The 13,416-nt window shown below is 38.3% G+C and overlaps 3 protein-coding genes across 12 annotated transcripts in view; 1 reads left to right on the forward strand and 2 right to left on the reverse strand.

The window, feature by feature from the left end:
- Positions 1–2,796, reverse strand: part of ALG5 (ALG5 dolichyl-phosphate beta-glucosyltransferase) — a 51,732-nt gene extending 48,936 nt beyond the window's left edge. The window contains exon 1 of the mRNA XM_053563054.1: positions 2,648–2,796. Within this exon, the coding sequence (XP_053419029.1) occupies positions 2,648–2,713 (66 nt within the window). The 5' untranslated portion in view covers positions 2,714–2,796. The remainder of the gene's footprint in view (positions 1–2,647) is intronic.
- Positions 2,797–3,301: 505 nt separating this feature from the next.
- On the forward strand, positions 3,302–10,803 carry EXOSC8 (exosome component 8). Its single transcript, XM_053563056.1, has 11 exons — positions 3,302–3,854; positions 4,354–4,390; positions 4,577–4,640; positions 4,982–5,055; positions 6,390–6,435; positions 7,180–7,285; positions 7,374–7,419; positions 8,506–8,602; positions 9,475–9,595; positions 10,132–10,238; positions 10,587–10,803. The coding sequence occupies exons 1-11, from the start codon at positions 3,826–3,828 to the stop codon at positions 10,700–10,702; spliced, it is 843 nt and encodes a 280-aa protein (XP_053419031.1). The 5' UTR covers positions 3,302–3,825; the 3' UTR covers positions 10,703–10,803.
- A 91-nt stretch (positions 10,804–10,894) lies between these two features.
- The window catches only part of SUPT20H (SPT20 homolog, SAGA complex component), a 47,371-nt gene continuing 44,849 nt past the window's right edge, over positions 10,895–13,416 (reverse strand). For 8 of the 10 annotated variants that reach the window (XM_053563053.1, XM_053563048.1, XM_053563044.1 and 5 more), the window contains 2 exons: positions 11,955–12,058; positions 10,895–11,201 (listed from right to left, as the gene is read on the reverse strand). In XM_053563053.1, coding sequence (XP_053419028.1) covers positions 11,064–11,201; positions 11,955–12,058 — 242 coding nt within the window. In that variant the 3' untranslated portion in view covers positions 10,895–11,063. The remainder of the gene's footprint in view (positions 11,202–11,954; positions 12,059–13,416) is intronic. The other 2 variants (XM_053563052.1, XM_053563051.1) reach the window with 1 other exon arrangement.

The following is a 13,416-nucleotide window of genomic DNA, read 5'->3' on the forward strand; positions in this document are numbered from 1 at the left end:
AATCAACCAACTCAACTTCCCAAATGAAAAATATTTTAAATCATGAATTCATAATGACAGGGAAAATAAAATGGGGCACTTTTGTAAGATACTACAGAACCATCTCATTGTTTTAAAAACTTGGCTTTTTGGCTCGGCAGCCGTAGCACAGAAAGATGCTAAAAGGCATCAAGGGGGCCAGGCATGGTGTAATCCTAGCACTCCGGGAGGTTGAGACAGGTGGAGAGCCTGAGCTCAGGAGTTCAAGACTAGCCTGAGCAAAAGCAAGACCTTGTCTCTCCAAAAAATAGAAAAAAGTAGCTGGGCATGGTGGTGCATGCCTGTAGTCCTAGCTACTTGGAAGGCTGAGGCAACAGGATTGCTCAAGCGCAAGAGTTTGAGGTTGCTGCAAGGCATGACACAATGGTACTCTATCGAGGACACAGAGATTCTGTCTCCAAGAAAAAAAAAACATAGGGATCAAGGGGATGCAATCAGTGAGATCCAGATTTGAGAAATTCTCCAGGACAAATGACCACATTTATTAAAAATGAGGAAAAGAAAAAAAAGGAGGAAAAACCATTAGTAGAATAAGAGACTTGAGACATAAATTAAGTGCAATGTGTGGCCCTTGCTGGATTCTGACTAGAACTGAGACATTTTACTAAGAAATGGGCTAGTACGGAGGCTCATGCCTGTAATCCCAGCACGTTGGATGAGGAGGGATCACTGCTTGATTTCAGGAGCTTGAGACCAGCCTGGGGAACACAGGCAGATCCTGTCTCTACAAAAAATAAAAAAATTAGCTGGGCATAGTAGTCTTACATACTTGGTGGGGCTGAGACAGGAGGACTGCTGGGGCCCAGGAGTTCAAGGCTGCAGTGAGCTATTATCTCAACACTGCAATCCAGCCTGGGCAACAGAGCAAGACCCTATCTCTTAAAAAAAAAGTAATAAAAATAAAATCTGAACAGACTGTATGAAATAAGGAGAGCATCTGAGCTGAAAAGACATTTAAAAATCACAGAACAGTTAAAAATGTTAAAAACATCTGTGATCACCTTACTGAGGTATTTTTAAACGAGGGTCCTTATCTATTAGAAACAAATGCTGAGAATTTACAGATAAAATATTGTGTCCTGATGGCTGCGCTTGTGGCTCAAAGGAGTGGAGTGCCGGCCCCATATGCTGGAGGTGGCAGGTTCAAACCCAGCCCCGGTCAAAAACTGCAAAAAAAAAATTGTGTCCTGGATTTGTTTTAAAATAATTCAGAAAGGAGGTGAGGTGGGAAGAAAGTTATAACTGGAGAGTGGATACACAGAGAAAAGAAGATGACATTTTTGTCTGGTTTCCTTAAATCATTTCTTGCTTTGCCATTAAGAAAAAAAACAAAACAAAACCCAAGTTCCACTAGCTGTGTAACATTTTAGTACAGATGCTCTTGTCTCCACCCTATTTCCTCACCAGTAAGATGAAGCTAATAACATTTCTGTCACAGTGCTGTGTTAAAGATCAAATGAGATAATCCTTACTAAACGGAGTACAGCATTCAACATGAACAGTTAAGTACTGAATAAAATGGTTGCTCTTATTCCCACTTCAACCTGGTGGGATTACATACTGTTAGTACAGTCTCATATTACACACACTTAGATTTGAACAACAAACGAAACATCAGGCAGCTTCAATCTAGGATTGTGTCAAACTCTGCCCAACTGAAAACCTGATTTGCTCAAAACCCTGAAATCTCCATGTACTATTAAGGGAGAGAGAGGAGTCCTTCATCCAGGCACGTATCAACAGAGAAGTCAGGATGCATTGCATTTTCTTTATCTAAACTGCTTCTAAATTTAAACACACTCTGAGAAGATGGCATAGTGGCCTTCTGGTAGGCTCTGCAGGCGGCTAATCTGAATGCCAAGGAAGCTGACATCCCTCCACTTACTAGCTAGATGGCAGGATCATTCCAAATTATATCGGAGAGAGTTCACTTGGCATCTATCACTTATGGATCAGCAAGTGTTCACTAATGTTTTTCTGTTTCCAGAGCAAAGGCAAAGAAAAAACTGAGTTTGAATCCTCTGCCCTGCCTCATTTAGAGGTAGTCTATTTAGGGTGCTTAATTGCAGAAACACAACAACCCCCAGACCATAGCAACTTGACGAGGCCTTGGGCCTCTCTTGCTCACCCTGCGACTGATTTATTCCAATCTGTAACAGATGGCTGCTAACCGTGCTCCATAACTACTTTCTATTTACTTAACCACACCAGGGAAAGGGAGAGGGAGCACATCCCCTCCGCGATGACGCCAGAACTACAGGGAATGCAGGCCCAGGGAGAAGTCTGGGAGAGGTGGAGGCTGACTGGGCGGGTGGGCAGGGCGTCCAGGCGAGCGAAGCGGGGTTGGAAGGCAGGGAAAGCGCGTCCCGATGTGGAAAAACCCACAAAACTAAGCACGGAGGGAGGTAAGGTTCTCAGGGAAAAATAAAAAACCAGAGAAAAAGGGAGTGAAAATCTAGGACTGGAAATTCTGGGGACACGAAACAGGGCGACGCTGGGTGAAAAAGGACAGAGCCAAGACCCGGCAGCGCGGAGGGATGCCTGGGGAGGGTAGTCTACAGGACAGCGGCGAGCCCGGCCCGCACAGGACCCCAGCTCCTGTTCTCACCAGTATGAGGGCTGCGGCCGCCAGCGCCGCACCGAGCACGGTCAGCTGCAGCAGGAGCGGGGCCATCCTCCATGCCGGGGCAGCCACAGCCAGCCGCCCTATCCCGCGCCTACACAAACGCGGAAGCGCGCCCGTACAGCCACGCCCCCCGCCTCCAGCGAGGCCGCGCCGCCCACAGCGTCCCCGCGTGGCCTGGCGGAGAACACGCAGTCTTGTGTGCTAAACGACCAGAGAAGCGGGCGCTGGTTTCTTCCCTGGCAGGGTTACCCCAGTTAGCAAGTACCAAGGCGTCCTTTTAATTTGAATTTAGGATAAACGACAAATAATGTTAATAGCCTTACTGAGCTGTTCACGAACTATAGAATTCATCCATTTAAAGGTTTCTGGTTCACATTAATTTTTTTTAAATTGTGGTAAAATAAAACAAAATCTGCCCTTCTAACCATTTTAAGTGTACAATACAGTCAGTGGCTTTAATTACATTACAGCGCCGTACTTCCATCACCACTACCTAGCTTCACTCCCTCCAGCTTATGGTACTGCCTATTAGCATTATTTGGAAGCTTATTAAAACAAAGATTACTGTTTTTCTACATTTAAATTTGATTGGGTGTCCTGTATTATATCTGGTAACTCCACCTAGGCGGGAGGTGGAAGCCGGGAACCACGACCTAGTCTACAATACAAGCTGATCCTGTGGAGCCAACGCAGGACCTGCAAAGTGTAACCTGGTGGGGTAATGAACCCACAGAAAGTGCACGTTTCTCGGGTCTGGAGCAAGGAGGCAAGCCCAGGGCCCAGCCTAATACACGGGCGAAAAAAAGACTCAGAAACACTGGAACAATGCTCCACATTTTTCGCTATTAAATTCCGCCTTCTCTTAACAGTTGGAGTAATCCGGAAGTAGAGAACCAGCTTTTTTCCAAAGAGGGACACCTCATTACTTCTCTAATGGCAGATTCGTCAAAATATGTGTAAGCCAAGGAAACCCAGAGAGACGTCTGGCTCAGGAAAGTCGACGCCAAGGCAGTCCTGGGATCTCTCCCGTTGCGTTCTTGCCTTAGGCGTCTCCGGCGGCCGGAGAGGGGCCGGGCCTCAGTGTCCAAAGTGCGGCGGTGAAACGCGCATGCGGGCAGCCCTTCCGGCTCCGGGGCGCGGGGCAGGAACGGCGCAGGCGCATGGGCGGAAAGATGGCGGCTGGATTTAAGTGAGTGTTGGCGGCTGGTGAATGGTTCTTCTTTTAACCCTAACCTGAGGTTTTCTCCCCTGGAGACTGACGCCGCCTGGGTTTATTTTCTTTTTCCTTCAAAGCAGGAGGCGGGTAGGAGGGACTTCATAATTGAAGTATAAGCTAAATTTCAGTTACAGGGAAAGTAAAAATGTAACTTCCCCTCCATTTTCTGATTATCTAGTAAAATGTAACTCATTGGTGATCACTAGGTTAAGCATATCTGCTTTTGAGCAAGAATGAAAGGGTTATTTAACACGTGGACAAATCCTCTCAAAGATTTCCAAGGGCTGTGGACTCCAATAAGGAAGAGTTAAGGACAGCAGTGAATGTGAGGCTTTCTGCAAGGGTTTCTACTTTCAGTAATTATTTTTAGTTACAAAAGTGGAAATTTATGCGCATCACACACACTTAAGATCTTTGCCAGTTTCTGGATTTATGTTAAGATTCATTAACTTACCTTAGATATATGTTTCAGAACCGTGGAACCTCTGGAGTATTACAGGAGATTTCTGGTGAGTAAAAGTGCGTTATATATTTTGATAAAATTATATGCTGCTTTTAAAGATAAATTTCAAATATTTTAATTCATTTTAAGTAATGAGAAAGGTTTAATGTGTTTCTTTTGGTGTGTGCAAATATGTAATAGGTATTGAGTAAAATATGCAATAAATGTAATCTATATTCATACAAACATTTAGAAAGAGAACTGCCGTCCTGATGGAAGGGAACTTGGTGAATTCAGAACCACAACTGTCAACATAGGTGAGCATATATTTTCCAGTTTTAACTGTATGACATTTCTAAGTCTTAGTCTGTGTACCACTTAAACAGTTTTTCAGCCAAATTGTAACGTATCTAAGAGATTTGATGATTTAGGGTCAAGAGCTGTTTTTCAATTATTCAAAAAATAATTAAGTCAAATTCAACAAGTGAATAACTTAAAACATTAAGTACTTTAATTACAAAATGAATTACTTGAACTTGGAACTGAGATGTGTAGCAAGATAATCATACATAGAAAAATGTCTAATTTTAACCATATAGGTAATTCTGTAGCTGTTTTCCGTTTATGGATTTTTCATTTTGCTTAAATACTTTTTCAGGTTCAATTAGTACTGCAGATGGTTCTGCCTTAGTGAAGCTGGGAAATACTACAGTAATTTGTGGAGTTAAAGCGGTATGTTTCATATATGTTCTAAAGAGATTTGAGTTACAAAAGTGGCTTCATAGATTGTAATATACACCTTTACTTCTGTTGACAAGGCAGTTGGAGTCTATTTTAGTTTCCCAAGGGCTTTCATCTATGAGTATTAGATAATAATGACCCAGTCTGTTGACTCTTAATTATATGTAATTTATGAACATTTGTCAAATGTACTGAAACAAAACAACTTTTTAAATCTTTGTCAAGATTTAAAGAGAATTTGGTTGTATCATTGAGAAATTGAGAATTTTGGTGACATCTTTTAAGCCATGGATGGCATTTAATCTGTATTAATGTATGGAAAATTTAAGATTGATTAAAAGCAAAGTTTGAAAAAAAAAAGCGAAGTCTGAGGAATAATAACTACCATTTACTGAGTATCTGCCATGTCCCAGGCACTTTTATTAGATGCTTTATAGAATTATCCAGTTTAATCCTCAGAACAACCATTTGTTATTTCTCTCCATCTCCTATTTTACAGATGAGGTTTAATAACTTGTCCATGTATAGAAGGCTCATAAGTAGAACTTAAGGCAGAAATGACTGCAAAGCTTTTGCTTTTTTTTTTTTTTTTTACTACACTCCCCCTTCAATTACTTCACCTCAATTGATTCTTCCTCAATAAAGCTGGAGTAATACCTAACCATGAGTACTTAACTTCTTGCCAGGTTTTATGCTAGGGACTTAATGGCATTATCTCATTTGACCCATAGTTCCTGGGAGTGTTAGAAACTGCAGATGAGGAAGTTGGTTTGAGGTTAAATACCCTGTTTCCCCATCTTATTTTAAGGTGTCCTCCCAAAGATGCGCTAGGTCTTACTTTCAGGGGATGTCTTATCTTTCCTGTAAGTAGGTCTTATTTTCGGAGGATGTCTTATTTTCGGGGAAACAGGGTAACTTGCCCAAAGTCTGTCAGCCAATAATTGTGGTCTGACATTGGAACTAGGGTAGTGATGGCATATCTTTGCTCTTGACCACCACTTCTAAATTTGGTTCTGAGATCAGCTGGGGATGAAATTCAGATTCTTGGCTACTGAATGAGTAGAAGGGAGGGAAGGGCAGAAACCCAATTAATATTTTTTTAAAGATCCCCAATTAATCTTCATGAGACCACTATAGTGTAGTCACTATACTATACTGCCTTCTTAATCTCGCCAAGATATTGTGAGGTTCAATGCCAATATCCTTTGAGCCCCTGACACAATTTCCCAGGCATGGTAAGATGCTCATAATGTGGTAGTTAACTAAGATGGTCTTTGGTAGAGCTATGGCTTCTTTCAATGGGTAACATTTCTTTGCTTTTGTAGGAATTTGCGGCACCACCAACAGATGCCCCTGATAAAGGGTATGTTGGTAAGTTACATAATTTTGTATTTTTTTTATAATTTTGTAATTTTAATACAAATCCTTTAATGTGTTTAGTAATTGAAAGTCCTGGTATAATAATTGAGTTCAAGAAAAAATTCCTAATATTCAGAAATACTTACATAGGAGTGAAGCACATTCCCCGAAGTTTTCTACGTATGTGTTAGATAATAGAATTTTATAAATTTAACGCTTCTCAAACTTGGGCAGTTTTTGTTTATACATTCAGATATTACCAACCAAGAAAGTATAATTTTTTAGCCAAAGGACTATCACTGCAAACTTTTCTGTTTCCATGGGGATTCTTCATTTCAGAACACTGCAATTTTTGTCATGGACTATCTTTTCTTTATAGTAGGAACCAACATTTTTCAAATGCATAAGACAGTTGAGTATAAGCAGGGGGGCTTCTTCTGTTGTAGACTGAGCTGTTTTGAAAGAAATCAGGAAAACTCTTGTGAAAGATTTAGGAATATTGAGGCCTAATACAGATTAAAAAAAAAAAAAACTGCGTAGAAAAAAAAGAGCAGAAAAGTAGAAATTTCATTTTATCTAAGCCTGAAAGTTTTACAGACCAGAAAAAAATATATAATTATAATGTTACAATGGATTCTACTTTGAAATATCTATTCATGGCTACAGTTGCCTTTGGTGTATATTGCTAATACCTTTAACACTTCAGTGAATTAAAAGGTAAAAGTTTAGTTTATAGCTGTAGAGTGTTTCTTTCAGTTCCTAATGTGGATCTACCACCCCTGTGTTCATCAAGATTTCGGTCTGGACCTCCTGGAGAAGAGGCCCAAGTGGCTAGCCAATTCATTGCAGATGTCATTGAAAAGTAAGACCACCATGGCTAAATTTTATTATTCATTTTTCAGATAGTTTTTTGACCTTACATTTACTGTACTTTTTGTTATTAAATCAAGTTCACAGATAATTCAGAAAGAAGATTTATGCATATCTCCAGGAAAGGTAAGAGGAGAAAAAAGCTACAAACTTTTATTAATTCTGAAATGTTTTTAGTGGAGAAAAGTGAACAGGGGAATTTTAATAAACCACAATAACCTTAAATGTGGATGTCTTACAAATTTTAGATGGAATTCACTTTAAAATAATCAGTCTCATTTTATAATTATCTAAATAAGCTATGTAGTTTATAAAAAAACAAGTTTGACTTAATTGCCTGTCTAGGAGCTACCTTTTAAGCTGAGATAATTTTTTTCCCCTTAACTTTTAGAAAAATTGCAGTCATTCTTTATTCCTTATAGCAGATTAATTTCTGATCATGCTAACATGTGTTTAAGGTGAATCCACATGGTAAATTTTCCAAAAGTTTGTTTGAAAATGTTTCGGTTGGTTAGAACTTGGAGAGCTTGTCCTATCTGATCATATATTGATTTATTAGCACTGTAAAACCTAAACATTTCACGTATTAAGGTTTCTGTGGGCAAGCACATTATATGAGTTTCAGCTAGGGCTTTCAAAAAACATTTCCTTCATCTGCTAACCTAGCAAAATGAAAATTCCTTTTATTATCTATTTCCCCTTGAGAGAAATGCAGATGTTCATCACTGGTCAGCTTAGTAGTCAAAAGTCAACTTTCACCAAACCTGTCCCCTTTTTATTTTGTATTTTACATAGGGTATAGCATTTTTTAAAGCTTTGATTGGCTTGGTGCCTGTAGCACAGTGGTTAAGGTGCCAGCCACATACACACCTGAGCTGCTGGGTTTGAACCCTTCCCATAGCTTGGTAAACTATAACAAAAAAAAATCGCTGGGCATTGTGGCGGGAGCCTGTAGTCCCAGCTCCTTGGGAGGCTGAGGCAAGAGAATCGTTTAAGCCCAAGAGTTTGAGCTTGCTATGAACTGTGATGCCATGGCAACTCTACCCAGGGTGACAGCTTGAGACTCTTGTCTCCAAAATAAATAAATAAATAGTTTTGAGCCTTGAAGGTTATCTTGCTTGTCTGAGGGCTGTGTAGTTCCTAAGTCTTGGTAGATTACATGTTCTACTCATCAGAAAGCTTTATTTTCCTTTTATGTGTACTTTGTTGTAGCTTGCTTGGGTCCTATACTGTGATCTCATTTGCCTTGACTATGATGGAAACATTTTGGATGCCTGCACATTTGCTTTATTAGCAGCTTTAAAAAATGGTAAGTAGCCTTAAAGGCACTGTGCTTACTAATAGAATGTTCTTAGTGAAACTCTTAACGTACATTTGCTTAATAAATGTCTTAAAGATTTTTAAGATTTAGCTTCATTTATTTCCAAATTAAAGAACATAATACTGACATTCCAAATAGAAGTTTTATATTCTCTGTCTGAATGCCTTTTAGAGTGTCGCTTTGACTATATCCATCTATTTAGGTTAGGACTGCAGTCCTTCCCCAAACAGTATGTTAGTAGTGTAATAAACAGTTGTAATTACAGACTATGTGACTGGTGAAGATTTGCAAGTATTCTCTAAGTTTTTTATGCTATGTTACTAACAGGAGGCTGCATTAACAGTAAACTCCCTCAATAAAAAGACTAGATAGACTGATTTGTTAATGGATTTCAGTTAACATTCTGTCACTGCATTGCCGAACTGATACTGCAACTACAATTGTTTTTATCTACCATTATTTACCTTACTTGTTCTAAGACAGTTTTTTTGAGACAGAACCTCAAGCTGTCACCCTGGGTAGAGTGCTGTGAAATCACAGCTCACAGCAACCACCAACTCCTCGGCTTAAGAGATTCTCTTGCCTCAGCTCCCAAGTAGCTGGGACTACAGGCGCCCGCCCCAACACCCGGCTATTTTTTGGTTGTAGTTGTCGTTGTTTGGCAGGCCCGGGCTGGATTCAAACCTGCCACCCTCTGGTATATGTGGCTGGTGCCTTAGCCGCTTGAGCTACAGGCACTGAGCCATAAGACAGTTTTTTAAAAAGAATGTTCTAAGTAAAATAGAAAAGTGAATTACCAGAGGATAGAAAACATTTGTTACTTATAGAGACTAACTTTGCATATTTGCACTTTTTCCCAGTACAGTTGCCTGAAGTTACTATAAATGAAGAAACTGCTTTAGCAGAAGTTAATTTAAAGAAGAAAAGTTATTTGAGTATTAGAACTCATCCAGTTGCAACTTCCTTTGCTGTGTTTGATGAGTAAGTTAATCAAATGCATGAAACAGTTTCTATATTTAAAGTAAAGTAATAGATTATTCTGTTTTCTAACTCTTCAGGAAATGCCTGAGGTGACCCTGTATTCTAGTTTGCCCTGACATTGCACTTATATTTCTGGTCAACCCACTCACTTTTATAAGTATACTGAATTATATACTCAGTTCTATGCTTATTTCACCTTTTCCTTGGTTTATTTATCTCTGTGTAAAGTTTATTTTCAATTCTTTCACTAAAGACTTAACACAGATTAATTTAGCTATTAACTTTTCTGTTTCCCTACCAGTTCCATTTTAGCTTATGTTTGATATCAATACCTAGGCTAAAATGCAGGTTACATACAGTATTTAGTATTCTTTTTTTTTTTTTTTTGCAGTTTTGGCCGGGGCTGGGTTTGAACCCACCACCTGCGGCATATGGAGCTAGCGCCCCACTCCTTTGAGCCACAGGCGCCACCCGTATTTAGTATTCTTTTAAAGTAAAATTTGTTCCAAAGATTGATAACTTTTTCTTTTTTATAGCACTCTGCTCATAGTTGACCCTACTGGAGAGGAGGAACACCTGGCAACTGGAACCTTAACAATAGTAATGGACGAGGAAGGCAAGCTCTGCTGTTTGCACAAACCAGGCACGTTCTTGCCATTTCAGTCCTAAACATACACAACTGAAGAAAACTCAGTATGAGCTTTGTATTAGGGAACGTCAAATAGAATGTGGGGTATTTTATTATTTACCTAATGTAAGTTTATTACAGTTTTGTTACCTCAAATTGCTCATATTTTTATTAGTATTCTTAAAATCATGGCATGTATCAGAATTACTTGGAATTCCTGTTAGAACATAACTTGGAATTCCTGAGGCCGTATCCCTGATTTAGCTTTTTCTTTGTTGTTGTTTTATTTGTTTGACCTGACGTTGATTGATGTTTTGCAAAGTAAGATAACTGATTAAAAGTACTGGCACGATAATTTTTCAGGTGGAAGTGGGCTGACTGGAGCTAAACTTCAGGACTGTATGAGCCGAGCAGTTACAAGGCACAAAGAAGTAAAAAAGCTGATGGATGAAGTAATTAAGAGTATGAAACCCAAATAAACAGCCACCATGTTTTCAAAACAGATTTGTAAAAATTGTATTTGTTACATTGTGCACAAATCTTTTATACTAAATAAATACCAAACTACATTCTTCTGAAAGATGTTTCTAATATTTCTTAGGTCACTTTCTTAATAGTATGTACAGTGAAACCATTTTTAAAAAGCAGTGACTTAGACAAATCAACCCTAGTTTGTTAAACCATTTCCCTGTTTTTATTTAAAAATCATAGGGTTGTGCTTCTGTATAAAGTTTGTACATCTAGCAATGTAAAATACTGACACATTAAAAAACAAAAATGAAGTAGAAACTCAATCTTTTGATTCAATGCTCTTATGTTTAAAAAATAATAATGCAAGACTCAGAATTTTGGAGTGGTTGACGTGCCTCTCTTCATTTTACTTTTTGACTGGCTGCCTGTATGCCGATGACGTTGTAGCTGCGCTGTTTGTGCTGCTGCTGCCGCCATAGCCATTTGGTGCTGTAAGAATCGCAACTGCTGCAAAGGGAGGGGAAAAAATATCATGTTATGTTAGATGCAGGCAGGTGGGGAAAGGTGCTTTTCCTGAGAGTGACGAAAACAACAAAACTGAAAGGGAGAAAGCACCAAGATAACAAAAAAGGACTATACCACATTGAGACAATGCACAATCAAACAGCACCAGTGGCACAGAAGCCTGCTGAGGGCTTTAAAAATGATTCTTGGCAAACTTCAAATTATGTCTGTTACTTTGCCCTGCCAGTCTATATTGCAGTAACTCAGCAACTTCAGTTACCATTTTGTTGTATGATAGTTTATAGCAAAATAAAACCACCCTGAGTATCAAGTTAGTCAACTATATTATGCTGACTTTCCTTCCTAAAATAATGGTACATTTCTCTAAATAAACAGGTATGACAGTTACTAAAAGGGACACTTTTCTGTAGTACAATATTAGGAAGGTAACAATTGGCACTTACAACTGTCTATTGCAAAATATATTTCAAACTAGAAAAGTATGTTAATGTGCCACCAGCACTTCATGAGAGATTTTAAATCAGGAAAAGAGTATGGCTTAAATGGACAAAATATACTCAGTGCTCCAAGTTGACTAGCTAAAATGTCAGACTTATAAGTAAAATTCGCTAAATTATTTACCAATTACTATATAGTCTTAAAAGACAGTAATATAAAACTAAAGCAAGCTATTCTGAGGTACTTTTGGAGCTAAGTATCTTTAAAAATGTAATCAGAGTGAAGTTGCTGGATTACTTGTATCTGTTGCTGCTGCTGTTGAAAGGCAGAGGAGAGCTGGAATCTCTGCTGAGGAAGGCTTTGCTCAGGTCTGTTCTCGGCAGAGCCAAGCTGAGACAACACTACAGAGAGGAGAAGGGGAAAGCAGGCCAGTCAAAAAGTTTGAAAGCTACCAGGGTTAGAAAAGGACAACACAGAAAATGAAATAATAGAAAAGTTAGCAGTATGATTAATCTTAAGTATCAAATTATAGACATTTCAGAATAAATTTAGTCTCCTGTTAGTTGATGAAACTTTCTGGACAAAGAAAGGGAAGAGACTGCAGGTGTGCCAAAGCACTATCCCTTCCTCTCTTGCATCTCCATGAAATTTGATACTGGTGCTATTTTGTTTAGAAGACTTTCTTTTTCAATGTAAGATGAAAGTACATTATTTTGAAAATATAACCAACAAAGTAGGAAAAGGGGGATTGGAAATCCAAGCTATCAACGACAAAACTGGTAGACAACTGCTTTAAAGAAAAATGCTGCAATGAATATCAACAAAAAAGGTAGCGAACTAAGACTACGCCTTATTATTTTTAGACCTGAGTAGAAAGACAATTATCAGTTAAAACCCTCATTTTACCACGAGTATGTTTAAGGGTTAATTAACCTGGTTTAAGTACAAAGTAATCAGTGGCAAGTCTGTTGCTAACACTCTCATGATTTTTCAGCCTAGAGATCTTTCTACTAACTTACACAACAGCTATTTTAGGAGATTTATAACTTGTGTGGTAAAGATATATAATTATAAATTTCCATTTGGAAATTTATTAGCTCTAAATTATTTAACAATTATTATTTCCAAAATAAAGACTTTGATTATTCCATTCTAAATGACTCCTAAATTCAGACATTGAGTGTTATGTAAGAATTCTAAAGCCATTACAGTAAGCTCATAGTGATAACATGAAAATATTGGCAACACAGTCAACTCATTCAATCCTCAAACTCTTACCATAGCTCTTATACACATGGTGTATTGGTTTTAATTAAATATGAAGTTAGAACTGTCTTCAATTAATAGAATATTCACTAAGGGTAAATCTGGCTCACCATTTACTGCTGAAGTAGTGAATAGTAATTAGTTTAATCTCACTTTCTTCAAAAGAAAAAGTGGCTTACGGAAGTTATGCTACTGACAAGTAAGGTTCAAGTCATTTATACAACTACAAGCTACCAGAATGAGATAAAGATGATACGATCTAGAAAAATGCAATCACAATAACCCAGGAAAACTGGAAAGTTATTAAGATAACTAAGACAAGTATTGGCAAATACTGAAAACAGCCTTAGCAGCTTCCTAATAAGTTGTATAAGTATGTAAAATTTTGCCAGTAAATGGTAAGATGAGAAAAACACAACTGCTGTAAATAGATGTTAAGTTAAAACTCTTAATCAACTGTCAAATGAAAACATCTTAAGACAGTCATCAGTTA

The sequence above is a fragment of the Nycticebus coucang genome, chromosome 15 (assembly GCF_027406575.1).
Source record: "Nycticebus coucang isolate mNycCou1 chromosome 15, mNycCou1.pri, whole genome shotgun sequence".
NCBI lineage: Eukaryota > Metazoa > Chordata > Mammalia > Primates > Lorisidae > Nycticebus > Nycticebus coucang.

What these genes read in the sequence shown, in the direction of transcription:
- EXOSC8 (XM_053563056.1), top strand. Translation starts at nt 3,826, where the DNA reads ATGGGCGGAAAGATGGCGGCTGGATTTAA. An exon ending in TATGCATATCTCCAGGAAAG is followed by an intron (nt 7,420 to 8,505) that starts GTAAGAGGAGAA and finishes ACTTTGTTGTAG; the next exon opens with CTTGCTTGGGTCCTATACTG. An exon ending in ATTAGCAGCTTTAAAAAATG is followed by an intron (nt 8,603 to 9,474) that starts GTAAGTAGCCTT and finishes ACTTTTTCCCAG; the next exon opens with TACAGTTGCCTGAAGTTACT.